We start from the raw sequence: 23,272 nt of genomic DNA, 5'->3' as shown, positions 1-23,272 counted from the left end.
TTAGCATTTGTCATTATGTTTAATTCTTTGCTTACTACCTTCATGTTTACAATGGCAAACCTACCGTCCTGCAGACTAAATGTGACGTACGTTTGCGTACTTGGCAGAATTACCTAAAGCTATGTTAGTCGCTATGACGTGCAAGTTTGCAACCCACCTCTCTACTTCAAATTTTGGTGTTTAGCATCTGTCAACAAAAATTGCGCTGATCTATAGTTGTACCTAAACTAGTGTCTGTTCCAGAACTATTCAATTATTTAAACGGACCTTTCTATTGTTTGGTGGATAGTCCTAAGGTTAGGTCTACCTTATATAGTATCTTATTTTCGTTAACGGATGTATTCTAGTTTGCAAACGGGCCTTATAAGAGACCTGAACCAGAATGGTAAAACGAGGATTTTTTTTTACAAATACCAGAACGGTATATAGTCAATGCACTATATCGTACAGAGTAAGATCGGTAGAAGCATAGAAACAAGTAGGTATGTAGGCTACCTTTTGTGATATTAACTTTTTCCATCTACCTTGTATTTAGGGCAGGCTATACTAAAGATATATGGACTGAAGCAGTGGTCGGCAAACGCCGGTCCGCGGACCGGTACCGGTCCGCGAGGAGTTGGTTACCGGTCCGTAGCAGGGTTGTCAGATTAAATTTTGTTTAAACACGAACTGTACGTAAAAACCTGGTTAAAAGTAAAAAATAATTAAATGTATTTTTATATTTAAAACACATTTACCTTAGTTCCAGCACGTTCACAACATCCATAATGCATATTTTTATTAAAAAATTTAACTTCTAGTACTTACAATATATCGAAAAATGGGCTAAAATACAATGAGTTTTAATTTTAAGCGTGCTCACCTTAAAGTGCAATAGAATTTTATGCAAACAATGTTTATATAAACTATGTCCCATAATGTAATAATTTATTATTTTGATATTCAGGCAGGAAAGGTTTCGACAAAACGTATGTATGTTAATTAGTTTTAGCCTCTATTCTATAGTTTTAGACTATAAAAATGACCAAAAAAATTAAGCCGATTTTTCTAACATCTACCACGTTCAAAAAAATATTTTTGTTGTCAAAAAAGCCATTCTGGCAAGCCTTGTACGTATGTCTATCCTATACTTATCAGATGTCGGTCTGTGGTTCGTACTTTTTCATGTTGCCATTAGTCTTTTTTCGTTTTTATATTACGTAGGCTTACTATGGAAAGTGTCGCGTAGGACCTGGTCAAAAATGGGATCATACATTATTATGTTATACAGAAGTCTGACTTCTTTTGAAAAAATACTTTAAGAATATAGGAATTGGTAATAATGATATACAAGTGTAATTTAAGAAAAAACAAGGCCTAAAAGTTTTATTTAAATGAACCGCTAGTTGGGTAAATTAAATTGTTTGCCTATGCCGCTCGCGGTTTGTAATAAATTTACTTTTCTGAGCATTTGTTGTTTTTTAAGGCGGGTCCGCGACAAAATTTTAGTTTTAAACCGGTCCGCAGTGCAAAAAAGGTTGCCGACCCCCGGACTGGAGGATTTTTTTAACATTCACCATAGAAATAATAAAACCTTGAGACAGTCTTAGAACATAGGCTAGCTGGGAAACGTATAGGACATTACTACAGTTCATTTTTGATTATTTATTTAGTTATGACACACCAACACATTCTTGTTTTGCGCCTGGGAGAAGGATAAATGGCCCTACAGACCGTTTCTGCAACATCCCTTAGAGAGGCTTAGATCACAGATTTTTAAGCGGGAGTCGCGCGAGTAGGCTTACTGTAATTTAGAACAAAGTGTTAGTTTTCATCTATATAAACTGCACTTCTTCTGACTTCCATTTACAAATTTCAGTACCTGAAGTATACACTCCCAAACTGGGTTTCGTATTGTTTCAATCAAGGTGCGAAGAGTCGAACAACCAAACAATTACTTGTAACAATGTGAAAGGTCGTGGAAAAGTATAATTAATAATTAAAAGTTGTCGCAGAATAAATGTTGGTATGCTAAAACCATGCCATAGATCAGAGGAAGCTTTTTCTCTCACGAATCGCGATACTATCCTCTTGAGTTTGTAGAAACCTAGCGGCACATAATTTTCAATTTTGTTGACATAGACATAAATCAATTCCAAAATTCTCACTAAGGGAGTACTTGGATTCCACGTTTGAAAGGCTAAACTAAACAAACTATAATTAACTAGGGCCTCTGTATTTTTTCTATAAGATAAGTATATTTGACGCGTCAACCACGATCGATCGACGTGTGTAAAAATTCATATGTAAGCATCAAAACCTTATATGAAAGTATCGCTCATCATCCCCTGGATTATGTAAAACATCAAATTTAAAGGATGTCAAAGACCAATTAAAAATTCAAGGACTTCATTTTTAGAGTTTTAAATATGAATCATTAATACTGGCCAACTAAAAGATTAACATACTAAAATATTTTTAAAATATAATATGCCAGAGGAACCTATTTTAAATATACTATGCCTGGTAGCAACAGCACATTTATACTAAAATATTGCCGTCCATGCTTACCAACAGTCCAACACCCTTAATTTATTCTTGCGTAAAAGAACTTACAACTTATTTATCGATTCAACTTTCCGCAAGATGGGCGAGGCATATTTTTTCACATCGCATAGTGTCGGTGCTGGGTGATAGCTGTTCAGGATTGGAAGAAATGTTCGTAGTTTTATTGCGCAGATGCAGCGAGTGAAACAGGTGTCCGTAAATGCAATAGAAAATAAAGGCGCGGGCAACTCGAATTATGGCAATCTTACTCGAGTTATGGCAATCTTACTATTATAAATAGCAGGCATGCACGGCTATGTAGTTTTTATAAACTATAGAGCTCAGGTCGAAAACGAAACAAAAACTATTTTAGTTCGTTATCTAAAACAGCTAAGTGTTTAAAAAATTTCTTGTTTTTATTTAAAACCCAACTGATAGCAAAATTTAAGTTGACATACGTTGTTTTAGTACTATATACTTATTCCGGGCTACCTATGCCAAAAATGTGCTAACCCTTAGCTATACGTTATGTCTGAGGAATCAAAGACGACGGAGCATCTGATTAACACCACATCAGCGCAGGTCAATAACCAACAGCACGACTCCCAACCAACCTCGGAAACGCAGCTTACACAACCTGAACAAAGCAAACTCAAACCCGATGCGCACCAGGCACCGGGACCAGCAGTATCACAGAGTCGCCATCTACTTGTGACACAACCCCATCACAATCAAAGCCAGCAGCAGCATCAGCATGGTATTCTCTTCATTCAAACCCCTACGCCTGTGCTGGGAAATGAGCCGACCACAGTTACATGTTTTCGTTGCGGACACAGCGTGCTGACCACAACATCGAGAAGCCTGAAGCGCGACGCCTGGCTGTACATTGCAGTCATTTGTATTTTCGGTGGCATCTGCTGCTTCTGGCTGCCCCTGACCATGGACTCTTGCTACGCCACCATCCATACCTGTCCGTCGTGCCACCGCGTTTATGGCCGCGCGAGTTAACTCGGACAAGCCCCAACCAATCGGTTTGATGTTAGCCGTTCTGGTCCTTTTTGTTAGTAAACCTTGTTACCGGAATGACTTATGGCATGTATGTATTTTATGTGATCGCTGATCATCCTTCGTATATATCCGTTTACGACTAATTGGAAGATGTATTTAAGAGTAACCTTAGATAAGTTGTTGTTTACAAATTTATGACGACAAGGGTAAAAGTGCTATTTTAAGGATAGCGTTTCGGCCACTTACATAAAAATATTTGGAAGCACTTGCTATGACATACGCCATTAAAACGTTATTATGCATAACAGAATTGAAATGCTTGGTATATTGAAATACATCTTCCAAACTATAACTAGAAACAGAAGATAAAAATAATTGTCTAAAATAAGCTAGGCCTAAAAGTAAATGCAAATAAAAATCGACTGTTGAATGGAAACGTTATTCTAAAGACATAAGGCGATACCCCAAAGTGTACATTTACTCAAACTTCTCTAAATTATTTATTAGTACCCCACCTACAATGTACAGGCGTCCATTCCAAAGCAGACTTGCAGGTATGGAATTGTTATCGATTGCACACAAAAAAAAACTTTCCTTAAACTTTGGCTTTCACTGGGCTGATACTTATTTCTTCAAATAAATTCCTAGACTTAAAGGTTTTGATTTGTTTTGATTATGGCCAGTTCTTGTTGGTTTAGGAAATAGTAATAAAAATGTGAAAAAATACGAAGAATAGATGTTGTGCAACCCGGTAAGCTAATGGACCAAAGAGGATCGTCACGTATAGCGCAATAATTAACTGTTAGCTATGGGAATATTAACTAATAAAAAGTGTGTCACGGAGAGACACTAACCAAAAATAGTGTGTGCTATATTAACTACTTCGCGTTTCAAGGTTAAACAGGGTATTTACTAGTTTTGTTTAACATGATATGAAAAAATACATCTTGGCCTACTTTCGTTGTTCCTGCGATGTATACCAATTATTGCAATAACTGCACTGTTTTAAAAGCTCAATCCAAATTTTGATTAATTATAATATAATTAAAACATTGTAAGGCGGGTCCTCCTAATCACCACGAAATAGTATGTAGCCTAGTACAGTGCTCCGCAACCTTTTTTCACTTGCGGCACACCAACAGAGTTAAAACAAATTGGCGGCACACCTGCGAACTGTATGTCGATCGCCAAATGACAATATCACGAAATGTCGTATAGGCAGCCAATCTAAAAAGGCACGACTTGATCTATAATGAAACCCGCCGAAGGCGCCGAAAATTTTATGTATTACATTCCTTTAATTTCTTATTTAGCGGTTTTGCAGACTTCCTAAAATTTCTAACCCAGTCAAATTAATTTTACAGTCACATACTGCCAATAATGATGTTTCCTAGGTTTCGAGCGCATGGTTAATCTCCCTTTTACACTTTCGCATAATCTTTGAAAATATTTGTCGTAAGTCTGTACTCCTGGTGTAGTTCCTGGAAGTTGAGTCAGTCAAAAAAACTATTTTAATACTTAATTTCCGATAAAAAAAGGGTAACATATGTTTTAAAGACTGTTTGAAATAATATGGAAAGGCCATAATATTACACCTGGATTTTAGCATAAGTTTAAAATAATTGCCATGATGCGATATCCAGTTTTTGCGTTAATTCTACTGATTAATAAGTACCATTAAAAACGCAAGTAACACACCTCCGGGAACGTCGCGGCACACCTGACATGGTCCGGTTGCGGAGCACTGGCCTAGAACTATCCCATTCCCAACTCACCTGGCTTGATATAAAAAGGCAACAGATGGGTAAAGGCCGCATAGAAAACATATTGATCCCAATGACATAATATTTTTACTCTGTCGTCAAAAGTGGACTACGTTGAACTATACAGGCTCGGTAAATAGTGGTTTTAAGTCATGTGGTTTGTTTTTGTACATTGCGCGGTGATGGAAAAAATGTAACCTATGTTGTGCAACAGCAATGGTGCATCGTTTCATATGCTACTCGCTGTTGGTTGTGTATGAAGGTACGCCTAGACTAAATATTTATAAGGATTTACAGAATAAATAAGGTTTATGCGCTAAATTGATATGTTTATAACTGGAAAAAGAAGTTTGTTAAATCCAACGTAACATCTTATACATTTCGTGTGGAAACAGCTATTCATCTACTGGCGCAATATACAAAACATGTAGGCAACGAAACAAACTGTTCGCGAATTTGTTTCGTGCCAATGCACAATGAAGAATATTGGTTTAGCGTGCTTTGATATAGTGATAAAGGATTTATGCTGTTTATTGGTGTCGAATCGAGCCTCTATTGACATATAAGCAGTGATCGAACATTATGTTCTTATGTTTGGATGGTCATGCAGGGATACACAAAAAAGACAATCCTACCTTATTGCTACGTATATGTAGCCTTGTAAGATGAATAAATGCAAAAAATTGAAGTTTACGGATAGGCTACAAATTTGTGATAAAAACAAGTCTATATCATTAACGAATTGCTCAATTACAGTTTTTGTCATGCGGCGTATTAACCTACGCTCAGCTAACATATGTGGCCATGACAATATTCATGATAAACCAATTAAAAAAATACATTTTTGAAGCACTTTGAATTGGAGTTTACCTCAATATTCAGAATGGTTTCGCAGTTCGTTTAATGTCAAATCTTATTCCGAAAAAGCAAAAAAAAGCCAAATGCAAACAAAATGGCTATAAAGGGTCGGATAATGCAATGTTTTGGCTTCAGGGAGAAGCAAAGAGGTTTATTTGTTCGCCAATGAGGACCATCGGACCACGACGGGTGCGTTTGGGGCTGTTGTGTGCAGAACTACTAGAACACTATTAATAATGCATTTCTCCCACTTTGAGCATATTGGTTGTAAAGTGCCAGTAAACGAAGCGACAGAGCCCGAAAAGAGAGAAACCGTTCAACATAGCTGCGAGTTCGCCTATTGATTGTCGTTGTTTCCAAAAGTGCTTTACTTGTTAAGTAAATAGATTTCTGCGATATTGAGGTGTGACAGAGACAAACATAAAATACAAAATATGGTAGGTTATATTTTATTTAGTAGCGAAGATTCTCCTAAAGCCCCTGGAAGCCCTTAATTTTCTGTGTGTGTTATCTTGTTCATATCAATTCAGCACTGTTTTAATTCGGTGAGGCAATTAAAGACACTTTTAAATTTCGGTCAGCACCGCAAATAGCAATTGTGGCCTATTGTTATGTTCACGTGCCAATAGATTTCAGTCAGTCTAGAAGTTTACTGTTCAAAATAGTCTTGCGTTTTACATCCGCACCTTACAAGAGCTTATGATGCCCACATAGCAAAAAGTTTAACCGTTGTAATCGTGAGTTTGTTACTCTTAACCCTTTGCAGTTATGAAACCTTTATCAGATTGTTGCTTTATAATTTATCTTTTTAAAGAACTATATAGCAAACTAGAACATGAGATTTATGTTAACTTGTATTGGCTTATGTCAACTTTTTCTAAAGCTGTTCACAGGCCGAACACATTGCTTCTTTGAAAAAAATAAGGCGCCTATCGTTTTCAAATAAAGAAAAAGGTAATTAACATAGTAATAGTAACCACCTTCAACTAAAAATCGAACCATACAGGCCTACACAATTAATTCACCACATGCTTTTAAATGTGAGAAGATATTATTCGGCTAAGTTTATCAGTTAATGAATTTCATAGATGTAGCGGCTGTAGCGCAGATCAATTAAAATGAAGTGTTACGGAATAATAAATGATTCTCAAGGAACATCATTATTGTAACAGTGTTACCTGGAAACGTTTTGCTGCACGCCAAAGCATTGTATTTTGTAACTTAAATAAAAACTGGATTTGTTTTCCATACACTGTCATGGCTCTTCCTATCGGGAATAAAACACATTTGGATTACCCCCCTCCTTACAGCCCCGGAAAACTTGCCTCCACTTCGGTTCCACCAGCTCAGGCTCAGCAACCAATTGCTACGTATGCGGCCCAGTCGATGCAACAACAGCACCCTCTGATTCATCCAGGCCAACAACCCTACCCAGTAGTCCAGCAGCCCCAGCAACCTTATCCAATTGGACAACTTCCTTCACAGTCTTACCCAGTCGTACAGCAGCCCAATTTACAACTACAGACAATCGTACTTCAATCGGCCCCGCAGATATTCAGCAAGCATTCTGTCAGTGTTGTATGTCACCGGTGTCACCAGCACATTCAAACCCGCACGGTGTCTAACATTAAAGGCGAGGCGTGGGTCTTTGCAGCTGTTCTTTGTTTCCTTGGTGGTCTACTTTGCGTTTGGATCCCGTTTGTGCTAGACAGCAGTTATTCTGTGACCCATTCCTGCCCGTCGTGCAATACAGTCCTTGCGAATGTTAATTGAATCGTCATCGTCATTGTTTTACGTCGATGTGGTGATGGGGGTATTTTAAATCTGTTAGGCCTACTGATTTTCTCACCGGTTTATATTTTCGGTTATATTAAAACATTTAATTGGAAGGAGGGGAAAGTCCAGACTTTTTTTACATATTTATTTTAAGTAAAAATCTATTACAAAATGGAGAAAAGTTGTTAACAAAATTAACAAAAACTGTAGTGATCTTTTAAAAATTGTCGTTGAATAAAAATTTTATCAGAACTCAGTTTTGAATTACAACCAAAAATATTTTAAATGCCTGTTTTATATCTTTTTTTAGGGCAATTTATTGTAAACGCGAGCCGACAGAATTATCCACGTAGGCCTATCGTTTATTGCATTAGGTTCCGCTCGAACATCGTTTTTCAGTTATATAGTTGTGTATCCCCCTTTCGGATAATTCTATTGAACAATATGTGCTGTGTATTTTTTAGATGGTGATTTGCAATTTCGAATTTTCTATTTCGATACTATGCTCGATATTTGATATATTTTTTCAATTCGTTCAGCTTTGTACAATGTCACTTATTAAACTGTTTATCCACAACTCTCGAGTAATCAGCGTATTGGTTTTGTTTGGCAATTTTATAGTTAAATATTAACTAACTTTTCACCCCCCCCCCCCCAAAAAAAAAAACTGATTTTAATTGCGTTTAAACAGTCGTCAGTTAAACATCAAAAATCAAGTGACAACGATCAGGGGCGGATTTCAGGGGGGCAAATGGCCACACTAATACACTACAACAATGCTTCGTTTCAAACACTGTATTCCCAATAGGTTAAAAAAAAATTAAAAAAAATATTCTAAGGCTGAAATTTGTCAAAAGTTTCGTCTTGTATCGTCTTGCGCCTTGCGCGGCATGCCAGTGTGCCTGACGTGGATCCTTTTCGTACCTAAGAAAAGTAACAAAAACGACTTCCAAGAACATGACTACAGAATGTAGTTGTGCTTAAACCTCCTTTCAATCTAATTTATTCCAAAACAGATACACCTATCACGCTAGAATAGTCAAATGCCGTTTTTAAGGCAACCTATACTATTGTAGAAAGTGTGCTACGATTTTTTTTACTTTGTTTGTCGGAATCAGTAAACGTTTGAGAACCATTGCCTTATTGACTCACACAAAGGACAAAAATAAACTGATTTAAAAATAGAATTTGTTCCACCAGGCACATGTCAACAGAAACAAATCGTTCTTAAAGAACACGGTGGCTCAAAGTGGTTCACTCTAAGAATGTTTCAGATGAAAATATATTTTTTTTAGATAAAATATTACATGATTTCTATGCAGCCCCTTAAGGTGGTTTTTAAAATAACCTTGATTCTTGAGAAATGGATCAATATTACAAGAAATGTGCAAGTATTTTGTGTGCCTAACATGCCTCGTTCTAAATTTAACGCATTTTTAAGTTAAACCTAAATCATATTTTGGCGTTCGCGAAAATAGGACAAAACTTTAATTAAAAATTTCCGCACAAGCTCGCGAGAGAGCAAGTTTCTTTAAATTTCTTCTTTTAGGACGTCATGTTCGACGCAACTTTGTGGCATAATCTTTAAAATATTCACAGTTCAAAACAATAGAACATTTTCTTCGGTTAGTAGCAAAACTTTCGTTTGGAAGAGTCTATAATTGTCATTCAGTTACATGTCTTCACATAAATCTCCAAAACTAAAGCCCAATAAAAAACTGAGTTTCGACCAGCTGATATCAAACAAGCTATTTAAAGTGAACCATGATAAAATATATGATACCTCGACAGATTGTAAAATAAATAAAATTTCCTGAAACGCAAATAAACGTATCTTACTCCATAAAATTGACAGAACATTCATTTAGTTATGGACTGGGTCCTTATAATTCTATTATACCAGATAAAAATGTAAAAAATGTCGATGCTGATTACGAAACACTTGTGACACTCACTAAGTCATCACCGAAACATAAGCATCAATAAAAGGATTGAAAAATCTTCCGTCATAGCCAGTTGGAAAAACATATTTTGTTTAACCCTATTCGCCCCTGTAGCCTGCACAATTAACTAATTTCTCATGAAATCCCACAACACAGGGTTAAAATGTGAAATTCTAACAACGAAATGTCACGACCAATGGTTGAAAGCTTTTGGAAATTTATATGACGTTGATAAGTATTCTTGAACACAGCACGAAATAAGATTTCGAATTTCCAGCGCACGGATTCGTCATTTCCTTGTCATTTGCATGTCTATTATGCCGTCATTTTCACTGAAATCAAATCACGTCTTTGATTATATTTGCGTCTGGCGAATGAACAGTCAGAGTTAATGTCAACTATTTTGTATAGCAGCAAATTTTAATATTTACCCCCATATGTATATAGATGGCAGGTTGCACCGCGTTGTTATTCTGTCAAAAGTGAAAGCTTCTAATAAATTCACTGTACCTAATAAGTTTAACGTATTTCACAAATCCTATATCATAATTTTTTAATGTAGAATTAAATAAATTTAGTCACTGTAGGCCGAAGAAGGGTCTTTAAGTTTGTATTTCGTTTTTACATCTGCAACTAACTGATTTCAGAACATTTCGCGTATTGCGTATCACGTTTATATTTGGAAAGTCGTGAAATGCATATGTTGGTTGCCTGTCATGTGATTCAACGCTCGCATAGTTTAGCCCCGGGGCCGAAAATATTTGCTATCAGTTTCACTTGAGAATGCGCAGTTAGAAAATCAAGACAAGTTAAAAACAGTAATTATTGCCCAATAATTTTTTAGTTTTATCGTTTGAAAAGGAGTCTATTAGCATTAAAGAGAAAGCTTAAATAGTTGGCATAAACTGAAACGTACATCTGAACAATGGGTGCACAATGTGTATTCTGTGATCAAGCACCAGTCTCTTGCACATTTCTATATTCGAACCTCGCAACTACCAAGTTGTTTTTGTAGCCTGGACTTGCTTGCATTATAATCCTGATTAGGCTGACTGATTTAGGCAAGCCTTTACGAAGGCATCTTGTGTAGTTCGCAGGCATTTCATTTCTCTGCCCGATACATTAACAGGCGACAAAAAGTGCAAATGATAAATATGTATAATCGTGAGTTCTTGGTCTTTACCAATTTGATATTACTCTATGTAGGGACTGCTTTTTACAGAAACTTGCCGTAAAAGATATTTTAACTTATTAGCAAAATGGCAGACGAAACTACCACTGAAGCCGCTCCAGCCCCGGCCTTGCCTCCCGCCTATGAGGAATCAGTAAACAGCGTGGAAGCAGCTGCTAATCGTTTGGACGCAAAAGAGGGTTACGGCCAGCAACAAGTAGTGCAACAAGCCTACGCTCCAGGAGCTCCTCCTGTTATAGCAATGGCCCCACAGCATCATACAATCATTCAGACCTCCGGAACGATGACTGTGTACGGCGAAAAGCCCGTTCGAACCACCTGTCACCAGTGTTTGCAAGTGGTTGAGACTTCTACTACGCGCGAGATCAAGGGAGAAGCTTACACGTGGGCCTGCATCCTCTGCTTTTTTGGCGGGCTGTTATGCTGCTGGATTCCGTTCGTGCTCGACAGCAACTACAAGACCCTCCACAAATGCCCAGTTTGTGACGCCTACCTCGGTTCATACAACGCTTAGGGAATGAAAAACGCTTTCGGTAATACAAGACGCATGTCGTTGTACACAAACATTTGTATTTGCGCTTGTTGTTATTTGTCATTTGGAAGCCAATATACGAAGTACCAATGTTAATAGGCCCGCAGTTTGAATTCCATGTAATCTAAAAAATATTGCATTAAAAAAATGTAACCGCGTTTTGACCGAATAAAAGCGCACGCACTTGTTTCATACCTGACAATAAATCAAAATTTGAACAAAAATAACTTATAAAAAAACATGATAAAAAATAAACACCAATAAATAAAACATAAACACCACTATATTGATTGCTTCAGTCATATTTTCACACCCTATAATAAAATAAAATAAAAATAAGATATTGATGTAAATTATTGATTTTGGTGAAAATTGTAATATTATAATCGTAGGATAATCAGTTAACTAAACGGCAGTAAAAGCGATAGAAAAATTTGAATACGCCCTTTACTATAAGGCCTTGTTACAAAATTAACAACATCACAAAAACAAACATATTTCTACGAAAATGCTCATGCGTAAACATAAATTACAAATGAGTTGATATTGTTTATGTCACTTTTATAAGAACAAATCTCGCAATAATAAATGCTCGTTAAGATTGGCAATAAAGAAAGTGTTATTTAATAAGATGTGCAACATCAAAAAAAGAATGTGATGACAAAATTGTGACTTCACGATCTTGAGCGTTTTTACTTCCGCAGTTATAAGCGTCAGACTTGTAGCAAAACACGAATGCCCGAATGGTCTTATCGCAAATAATGTGAATCATATTAGACATTTTTTAGTTTAAAAAAATCAATTTCGTAAATCGTTTTTTTTTTTTTGTTACTTTTTAAAAAGGAATAGATAACTGCTGATTTAATTCTGAAACGTTTCACCTGAAGCAGAATATGACATGCTAACAAGTCAAATAGATTTACAGCAAATAGTAATTATTTTGCATTTACGTAGTGCTTTCCACGTTATTAGTTTTCTGCTCAACTATAAGCTTTAAAAATCTATTCCGATATGCATTTGATATGCTTGAGAACCAGTTGTTTAGCTTGCCACTTTGGAATACTCTATTAACGGTTGATTGGGTAGGCGTATATTTCTATACATGGTAGGCAATGCGTACAAACAACACGTTAATATCAACCAAATTAGATATGATACTAATTTTTAACTGGTGTTTCAATAATTGTCAGTTGGTGCCCAAGAAGTTTATTAATTTGAATATAAGATTATAAGAAGTAGGTATTTTTGGTTTTATAGAAGTAATTACCAGGGATTCGAGCCATTTAACTTTTCCAGTCATCTTCAGTAAAAGTTCGCATATTGTTTCGCAATCCGAGCAACTTAAAAAAACCTTCAGCTCCGTTTCGACCAAAGTTGTTTCAAGACTAGTTTATTATGTCCCAGTTCGGGTTCAAAAAATTAACTTTTTTGCGTTAAGTAAATTTAAAAAAAAAATAAAAAAAAAAAGTAAAAAAAAAAAAATAAAAAAAGTCGGTTAAAAAAGTCTTTCATAATCGATTTATGGTTATTCAGACTTAATGTAAGTTCCGGTAAAGTAACAAATGAAAATAAACAGCTAATTGGGAAACATCTAATCCAGGGGCGGGCAACACCCGGCTCGCAACGGGATTTTGAGCGACCTGCAGGCAACTTCCGGTTTAACATGATAATGTGGCCCGCGGCAATTGTCTGCCGCAATCCCCCACTACTTGCTTACTATACGTCAAATATTAGTGATTCTTAGTTATTATTCGGTTCTTTGTCTTGGGTTAAAATTATAGGAATCTAGATCGAAAATAGAGATCGAAATAAGAACAACATTAACGTCGGAATGGCACACAATTCGGAATAAGACCTTAATAGGATTAATACCTAATCGTCGTATAGTACAGTCTAAATCGGAATATATCATAAACCCGTCGGAATAAGACCTAAATGACCACAATTAGGCCTATAAAACATTTTAGCTAATCCAAACCCCATCCATAAGTACATCGCTAACCCCCCAAATAATTTTAACTTAATTACCCACCAATAGCTCTAAGAGGGCCAGAAAATCAGGTGCCAAAGCCATACGGCGCCCTTTGAAGTAAGGCGCCCAAAATTCGACACAAAACGGCCGATGCCATTATACTCATAAGCCCCGATCGTCCCATACCCTCTCCCTACAGTTTCAGGCGCTATTATTTGATTAGGAATCCGGACCGCCAAGTACTTTTTCCGATATCAGGCCCGCCGACTGGAGAAGTTGCCAGCCCCTGATCTAATGAATAGAACTGTAATCTTATATTAAATACCCATGCACTGTATTCCATCATTTTTTACGCTGTGTATACACATTGTGTAGATTATTAGAAGAATGCAACAAGAAGGAAGTGCAATGCAAATAACATTTATATCGATTTTATTTTACATATTTTCTGATATAGATCATTTTATTGCGGTATATTCTTGCCGTGGCTTTAACTTTACAAAAGCAACTCTGTTATCCGCCGAATATAATTTCAGTTCCTCTTTTCTGTTAAAAAACGTATATTATCGTGATATAGCCTGCGGGAAGTTTTGTGGTTAACTAGCCGTCTGTATGAGAACAACATTTATCGACCAGTCTTCGAATGTAGACTCGATGGCTAATGTAGGATCATAAAACATTGATTTTTCTGCTGGTTTAGCTATTAATTTCGTTTGATGATGGTTGACAATCCTTGGCGCGTTTTTAATGAGCCTTTCATGATGCTAACCGAACATTTACACCCTAGCTATAAAATAGCGACCATTTGATCTTTACGGGTGTGATGATACTAATGCCATTTTGGGGATTGATACACGTGGGTTTGCCAGTTAAAATTGCTAAAGCGTCTGAGGCGAATTGTAAATACTTTGCTTGACCGTGAATTGTTAGCGCGCGTTTTATTTTTTTGTTTTTGTTATTTGGACATGACCTCACTTGGCTTAGCAAAAACTTTAAGTTTGTAGAAATAAATTATATTGTTTTACAGCTTGTAGAAATTTGGTTTTATTGTAAATGCAGTGATGGCTACTCTGCCTAACTGTTATAGATTGCTATAGGCCCACAGTTTTTTTAATTGAAGTTAGGTAATTTCAAACACAAATTTCTTTAGATGTAGGATAACTTGTAGCGACGAAGTATAGGCCTAGTGTACTGTTTTAGTCTCATGGATATCTACATTAGAGAATTCTAACATTAATGTAGATGGAATTAACAATCCGGGTAATTTTGCTTGTGCTTGGTTCTCTCACCTGCTTGTCAGGAGTTTTGTCCTTGTCAAGCCGATACTTTATCAAGGTGAGTTAAATACATTTTTGCTTAGAAAAATCATCTTCCTGTAATAATAAGGCCCTCTTAAACTTTGTAATAAATTGATATTTTTTAAATAAAGATGTATAACTTTTTAAGTTGTCAGATGTAAGAGAATTTGCCGTGTTTCTATAAAAAATGATTTTCGGCTTATGTTTGTGTTGAATAATTAACGAAACCGGATTCGTAATCAAAAAATGATTTTCTTTAAGACTGCAACAGTGTTTTTCACTTTTTATTTATCTGTAAAACTACATTTACTTTACTTGCACTCTATTGCAGCCCTTGTACGTTGGGATCGGTGTTTCTGAATTATTTCGAGCTGCCACGTTATTCTTCTCTGTGCTTTTCATCGGAAACGTGATTGTATGTTACATAAAGAAGTGCTCTTTGGAGCAAAATATGGAAAAGTCACGAGTTCCTATAGCACCTGTCTTAGGTTTTGAAAGCCCCTCATAAGCACATAGAAGAATAGTATAAAAAACACGTTCTGAAGGACGAGAACAATCCCAAGCGCAGCCAGCAGAACAATCACTTTCTGTCTGAAACCAGTTGAAAGCGTTTTAAACTTGCGAGTGACCTTTTATTTGGTTTGAAGCTCCCAGTACCTTTGATGCCTTTGATAAAATCTATTTGTAATTCTTGTTGAAAATCAGGCAAGGCCAAACTTTTATGGGCATAGAGAAATAAGGTGAGTAAAGAATCATAAAAGTTAATATAGAATCAGGATTTTATAGGGTCTCGGTACTTTGCACAAACATGTTAGCAAATAGCACAAATTAAAAAATATAATTTTTGGCACCGAAAAAAAAATTATTCCGATCAATGATTATTACGGTACTTAAATCCAAAAAGCACTTTTTGTGTTTTTCTACATAAATTACAATTTTGGGAAGGTAGATTTGGTTGCGACGTACTTGACAACAAAAATGTGTACAGTATATCATCTAACATTACCTTGTTTTTGCTAAAATAATAGTTTTTAACATCAGTAAACCCTTTAAATTGTGTTGTGGGAAACGCCTACTTCAAAAGTTGCTTGTTATGCATTCGAGTTTTAAATTAAACATTTGAAAACCGCCAGAGATGAATTTGGCTATTATTTTCTATATTTCTTTTCATAACATAGCGGTTTAAGCATGGGTCGTGAAGAGTAAACAAAAGGGGTCGCTCAGGTGTATTCCAATCTGCCCCAAATTTGACTGTTGTAAACTTGTTTATGAAACTTTTTTATTCAAAGTTCCATCGCCACAAAGCGTAAAATAGTGCATCAAATGCATTTCTTTTGTTTCGTAAATATTGCTTCACAAGCATTCAAACCATTTTAAACCGTTTTTTGAACAATTGATTAAACAAAATTAATTGTAGTTTTCCATGTCGAGAGTCGCGATGTGGTCACAAAACTCAAAATTAGGGCTCACCCCCAAAAAGGTTGGAAACCAGTGTCATAAAACCGGTTCGTTTTTTTATTCAAAAACGAACTTCAAACAAAATTGTGTTAAAAAATCTATCTGGATAACTTGACTATGACAGGCATCGTTGGGTTCGGTTGCAGGGCACGTGTTTATTTGGGTATTCTGACATCACCTGATATGTTACTGCGTACAAGTTAATGTTTAGCCATTCCGTTTATATTGCAATTGTTTGCTTACCAGCAAAGCGAAACATTTATCGTGGCCGACAACAATTCAGTGATAGATAACCTTGGGTAAAAAGGTTTATTTTTCGTTGTCGATCTGTAGACACTACTTCTTAGAAACCTTGCAAAATCTAAAAGCTCTTTATAACTGGTTTAGTATCTGCTTATTATTTAAAGTCACTGATTTAGTGTGTTTGTTATTTAATAGTAGGAACAGGCAAAATCGCCATGAGTGAAGCGTTGAAGAGGACCTATTGTTGTACGTGGCTGACTGCACTTGCAGGCCTTATTTTAGGCTTGATTGCACTGTTTTCTGCTGGATGGATGACGGTAATAATAATAATACCTAGTGAAAAAAATCGTTTAAGCTTGTTTGAAGGTTAAGTTACTTTAGCACAAACTATTTACTTTTTGCTACATTATGTCCACAACTGTAGAAAAAACTTTTTTAACATGCGTGAGTAGCCTACAATGGTGGCATATATCAGGGGTTGGCAATCTAGTTTAATTAAAAAGTGACTGATGACAACCCACAAACACAGCTAAACTAAACACTTTTGGCTATCAATCCAAATCGATCAAAATTGCTCTTACTATATTCACCAAAAGGGACCGCAAAAATATAGGCGATTCGCAGTTCTCTGACCTCTGTGATATAGCATCAAAACGGTGACTATAAACGTCTAAACTAGAGGTCGGGAACCTATGGCCTGCAAACCATATAATGTTTTTTTGTTGACGCCATATGACACTTTTGATGGTTGAATCTTGCTCGCAAATAAATCTACGCTATCATGTATTATGGTGAATTGAATAAAACTGCACGCGATAACCGGTTTTAAACTGTATTTTTTTAAAACAAGTACAGTAGCAACGTTTGCCGTGCTTCGCACAAATCCTATTTTTCCTTTTGTGGCTTTAGCCGCTTAAAGGAAATCCCTTTGCATCCAAAAGGCACTATTCGTTTGACCCACCGTAATCAACGTTTTGCAACTTTGCCAATTTATTTTTTCGCGCTTTAATTTGTCTCTTTAATGGCCAAATTCAAATTGCTTTTTTAAACTATTTTAAAAAATATTATTTATTACTTTTTTAAATGCAACCCAAAATATCGGCTGTTATGACTTCCTTATAGCTAAAAACGTTCCAATCATTTAAAATATTGATAGGTTGCGAACCTTAACTAGAACATTGTTATATTTTTCTACCTTTTTACGTGGTTCTTGTATTGTTTCCAACCAAGGACATTTGAAAACAAAAATTGGTTTGATTTTCGGTAAATTTCAATAAATTCAACATACAAGGAAACAAGGCGGGTTCATAGGACATACGTAATCACGAAATCTTATTTAAGTTTTATTGATTGAAGTTATCTTTGTAAAACATTTAAGTTTAAACCATTAGCCCAACATGCTGTCGTCAACACGAAAAGTCTACACTGAAACAAGTTACGCGGATATCAAGTGGAATAAAAAGCGCACTAAAACAGTGCAACAAATCAGTCAGTTGTAAAATTTATGAGATTAACTAGCCGTAACTTTCGTTTTGAAGCGAGTCGGATCCTTGGCAGTCTTATGGCAATAGTTGATCTATTAAGGATGTGTCATTCGAAGTAAACCAAACGCTGATTTTATAAACTTGCATTGATTTTTTTCATATTTTCTTATTGCACTTATATTTTTAGGCTTTGTTCTGATTTTTCATCGTGATTAAAAGATTTATACCATACATGACAAGAAGTATTGGATACCGTAGCCCGCGGTACCTTGTGCATATCTTATTTAATAAATTTATCAGTTAAACTCAAATTTGTAGTTTACACCCTTATATGCTTTAAACTTATTTTGCTCAAACATAAACAGGTGCCACAAAGTGAAAGTAGAGCCACGGTAAGGGCTCCTGAACCTACAAAAGGCTGAGAACTGCTCTCTTACGCTTAAATTTTCTATTTTTAAATAAAGTGGCTTTTCTTCTTATTAAACCGTTGTGAGTTGTGACAATTTTGAACCAACTAAAACAATATGTCCGCGTTTTCAAGTAATGTTAGCTCTTTAAGAAATACTTACAATGTCATTCGTGCGCCAAAACACCAGGACAGTGACGTAACGATGTGACACTTTCCTGGTCCGCCCCTGCCATCTGTCAGCCAAATATTAGTATGCCATCTGTCTATTTATGCTTGTTCTATCGATTGTTCGCCAGGTTGTCTTGATTTTAACGAGTTATACTGATTTGCTGGTACGTTCTTACGTATAAGTCTGTGCGATGGAAAATGGAGAATTTTTTGTGAATATATAAGATGGATTTTACAGCGAGGCCTATATATACTGTAAGACGAGCACCAAAATAGTTTTTTTTCTCGTTAAATTTTTTTTGGCGGGGATGTCGTGCAGAATGTTGCGTCTTGCTTTCGGTCCTATATTTGTCACGGATTTATACTAGCCTTTTAGTAGCAAAATAGCAATCTTGTATTTTATACTTGTTGTTAAAATATTTGGCAGGTGTGTCTCGATACAGATCAACTGCTGAAGGTTCTAATTTCCTACCATGAAGACATTGGCTTGTCATTCGGTGCTACTCATTTTCTATACAAAGCTTATCATGGCACTCGAAGCTGCTTTACATTGGGATTATTCAACGCGGAACTAACCTTTGGGGAGCAGACTTTAAAAATACCAAGTTGGTGCTTTGATGTTTGTCTTATTTACCTCTAATCTCTAACTTGTCTTTAAATACACAAACATTATTGCGAGGAAATGTTGCACTTTTTCATAAAAGCGCTTTATTCAAAATGGGTGTTTATTGAATATATCTATATTTGGCTTTGTGGGCCTTTCCTTCTCCTATGGTAGTTTCAATTTTAGCCCGATAATGTCGATCTAGAGTCTAGACTCTAGACCTACATCGAAAGTCTTTCAATGCATTATTTTATTCAACCTATTCTAACCTTATACTACTGTCATTACAGTGCAAGCAATAAGGACAGAGAATCTCTTGTCAAGCGGGATGTTAATAGTTGGCCTTGGGTTGCTTGCTCTTGGCCTATTTTTCCTGATTCACTCGTTCCGTACGGAAGCACAGATCACTAGCCTGCGATCTTACAACGAGCTTAAAGTACAGACTTTCTTCCTTTGGCTAGGAGGTGACTATTTAGGCTAATTACATTTTTTAACTTTTCTTTTCCTCATGAAGGCTTCAACTGTAAACAGCGCAAACATCATTTTTCTAAGACAAAACTAAAGATGGCCTAGCCCTAGAAGCACACAACATGGTTGCTTACCAAAACCACCGTGCATAATTTAATGTACATGGTAACGTCGAAAGTCATGCTTACATTTTTTTCGATCTTGTGCAGTAAAACTTCAAAGTATCAGGGAGTCGAACTTTTTGACTTTTCAGGTTCAGGTTCAGGGTTTTTTCAGAATCCGGTTTGGTTCCGGTTTTTAGTTCGTAGCAATTTAAAAGATTCAGTTTGATGTACCGTATAAAAGTCTTCTTACCCTAATTAACTAGTCTTTCAAATATTCGGTTTATTTCTAGTTAGGCTTATTAAACTATTAAAAAACGGTCCAGGCTCGGTTAACCTACCTTTCCGAAATAACAAGATCGAAACCTATTCATAAAGACCTGATTCAGTTTCGGTTTGACACTATGCAAAATATCTCTCTAATCAGTAATCTTCAGTCGACAGGAAGCAATATGCTCTTACGATGACGTTTAACATTTTTTGTGTATTGACATCGTCAAAAAAACTATCATTTTCTGTGTTAGCTTTTTTTAAACATTTGCATATTCAAAGCAGTTGATCTAAACAGGTTAACACCATTAATCCATTATAAGTATAGTGTTCGATGCATAGAACTAAATTTCCGCACGTAATATAATCTTTTATATACTTGCTGATTTTTCACGCCAATTTGCAAATCAGTAATGTAACATTTGTGATGTTTAGGTTGGTATATGGTTTTTCATGTGTACCGTTCCTTAAATTTTTATAAATTTTTAGTGCGCAATCCACATTGTGATTTTGTAAAATACTAAAATGTAAATCATAAAAGACAAGGTTTTAAAATGACAAACTATACCGTGTTTTAAACGCAGGTTGTTTCGTTTGTGGGTGTGCGATACTTTACACAGTATATTTATCGGGGTTCGTGGGCAATCCTGAAAAGTATTTTTCTTCTTTCGGAACTGTTGTAATGTCGACTTTGACCGGACAATCAAACTCAGCTTTGGCAAATCAAACCTGGATAGTACTTGAAACGACAAACCCACAGTTTGGGTATTCGTTTTACCTTGTTTGGGCTTCCACTGCCCTTATTATTATTAGTTGTATTCTTTCTTTCGTAATTATTTATAAGATGAAGATTTTTGGTGGATTGAGCTACGGACTTTTATCAGATACTTAGTTATATGTTTTACTTTATTTCAAGATAATTATTTTAAAAAGGACCTGTATAATTTTACAATTGTTATTATATTTATGTTAAATATATATTGTTTTTAAATCTTTATTTTGCATATTTCAAAAATAAAACACGCTTTGTCATTCCCTTGAATTTGGACTCGGTTTCAGTCTCATGTTTGCACAGCTCGACCGGAAACAACGGGTTTCTTTAATCTATCGGTTTGTATGACGTCAAATTTAAAAAAAATGACGATCCTTTGGTCCACACTTATGAAGCGCAAAAACACAATTACCAACACCATTTACACAATTACCAACACCATTTGACAAAAGTGTTATGAGGATAGGAATTTTGGTAATAGATAATCGTGACAGGCATGACGCTTTCAGGCGCTCTGCGTAGTTTCGATTCGAATTGAGACAAACACGAACTATTACATGATTTCACATTTGCCAAGTGATGATTTAAAACTATTCTGGCCCTCAAATTCGCGATAAAAATATTATAATAATACTGCTATAATGCCTTGAACGAAAGAGAAAACAAACTTTTTTATTCCGTCTGAAAAGAACTTTATTGTTGAAAAATTCGACAAAAACTTAACATTTTTTCCACATTAGTTCATTTTATTCAAGTTCTAAAAAAAGTATTTATCTAAATATGAAATATTTGTTTGCTCAATAAGCAATGTTAAGTCGAGGACCACAATTATTTTAATCACAAAGCATTGAAATACAGTGCAAAACTAACACACCGAAGGAATCTTTAAACTTTCCCACACAATTTCCTGCAAACAAAACGGTGTGAATGAGAAATCTGGATTCAGGAAAAATATATAAACAAAGAGTGTGTGTTTAAAAAAATGTATGTATTAGGCGTATAATTTATAATTGCATTGACATATATTAACGTGCTTCTTATTTTGGCTTGTATCTACCAAGATGGACATGCTAGGACAGGTGTAGACAGTATTGTATCTGGAATAAGCACAAAACGAATCCAGCAACAAAATACTAGCCCTCAAGAACTAAACAAACAGGCGACAAGCAATATTGTTTCTCGCTTGAGGTTATGCTAGATGAAAGTTTCCGCGATTTGTATTCCGTGTTTACAAGTAACAAGCACCGAAGCTTTGCCCAATACGGTGCTGGGTATGTTTTTTAATGAATTTTAATTTGGTGGATTATACACGTAGTTTGGGTTATTTATCGCGAAACACGGAACGTGTGCAAAATTAACTGAAATTGTGTGCAAATTAACTGACTGTGCGTTATTAGCATGCCCCGAGAAACCTGGTTCGTTTTTAACCACTTGTCGGCCGTAACTCAAACAGGCTTTGTAGGTTGGGGCGCCATTCGGCGATTAGTGGTTAATTGCGACAACTTGATCAATGCTGTTGCGTAATTTCGAGAGGAATTGGTCGCCATTTTAATATGTGTTATAGACTTCTAAAAAAACATGTAGGCTATTTGACTACTATAATTCGTAGTTTATCACTGTTGAATGTTTTTAATATCGCATAGACACCTAGACCACTATCATTCTAATGTCCTGCCCGCTAACTATAATGTTTGCCCGGTTTAACCATATAGGTAAACACATTTTTTCAAATTAAAGGACATGCATCTCTGTAATAATTTTTCGTTTGCGCGAGATTTAGCTGTTACAGTAATTACCACGTATACAATCTGACAATAAAGGATTATATGATTTATTGCGCTTGTAGCAAACTTAAACGATGTTTTTGCGTTACCATACAGCTGAGTAAATGGCTTACCACTTGTTTGCCATATGACCAATATGTCACAATTTTTTAGATAAAAAGTTTGGCGAGTTATACGGTACCTAATAAATGCAAAAATATCCTGCTTTCCGTGAATGCTTTCGCTTGATGCATTTAGACGCGATTTTGTTAGCGCCTATACTAGTTTTTTTTAGGTTACTTGTTTTATGGTGTCACGTTATGGCGCAAATTTGTTACGTCCTTTCCTAAATTTTATTCATATTTTGTGGATTTTATGTGTGATATATACGAAGTTATCAGTAAGTTTTTATGAATATAATGGGCGAATACTGTTAAAATAAACTGCTCTAAATTAAGGTATTTTGGGCATATTATGCATACATATACCCTCTACATAATCTATATAATAAATTAATATAAATTGCTAAATGATAGTTTAGACCAGTGGTTCTCAAGCTTTTATGCTCCGTGGCCCCTTTGATAGGCTCTCAAACCTCGTGCCCCCCTGCTTATAAAAATACTAGCATTGTATTTAATGTGTTTTTACTTGTTTGACTACTCCA

General features: G+C 35.7%; 1 protein-coding gene across 1 annotated transcript; it reads left to right on the top strand.

The window, feature by feature from the left end:
• The first annotated feature begins 11,133 nt into the window (after nt 1-11,133).
• Nucleotides 11,134-11,580, top strand: LOC146160805 (lipopolysaccharide-induced tumor necrosis factor-alpha factor homolog). The gene has a single exon (XM_083385023.1). The coding sequence runs from the start codon at nt 11,134-11,136 to the stop codon at nt 11,578-11,580; it is 447 nt and encodes a 148-aa protein (XP_083241149.1).
• Nucleotides 11,581-23,272: the final 11,692 nt, after the last annotated feature.

Source organism: Ascidiella aspersa, chromosome 3 (genome assembly GCF_963924565.1).
Source record: "Ascidiella aspersa chromosome 3, kaAscAspe10.2, whole genome shotgun sequence".
In the NCBI taxonomy this organism is placed as follows: Eukaryota; Metazoa; Chordata; class Ascidiacea; order Phlebobranchia; family Ascidiidae; genus Ascidiella; species Ascidiella aspersa.
This window is presented reverse-complemented; position numbering and strand designations above follow the sequence as displayed.

What these genes read in the sequence shown, in the direction of transcription:
- LOC146160805 (XM_083385023.1), top strand. Translation starts at nt 11,134, where the DNA reads ATGGCAGACGAAACTACCACTGAAGCCGCTCCAGCCCCGGCCTTGCCT.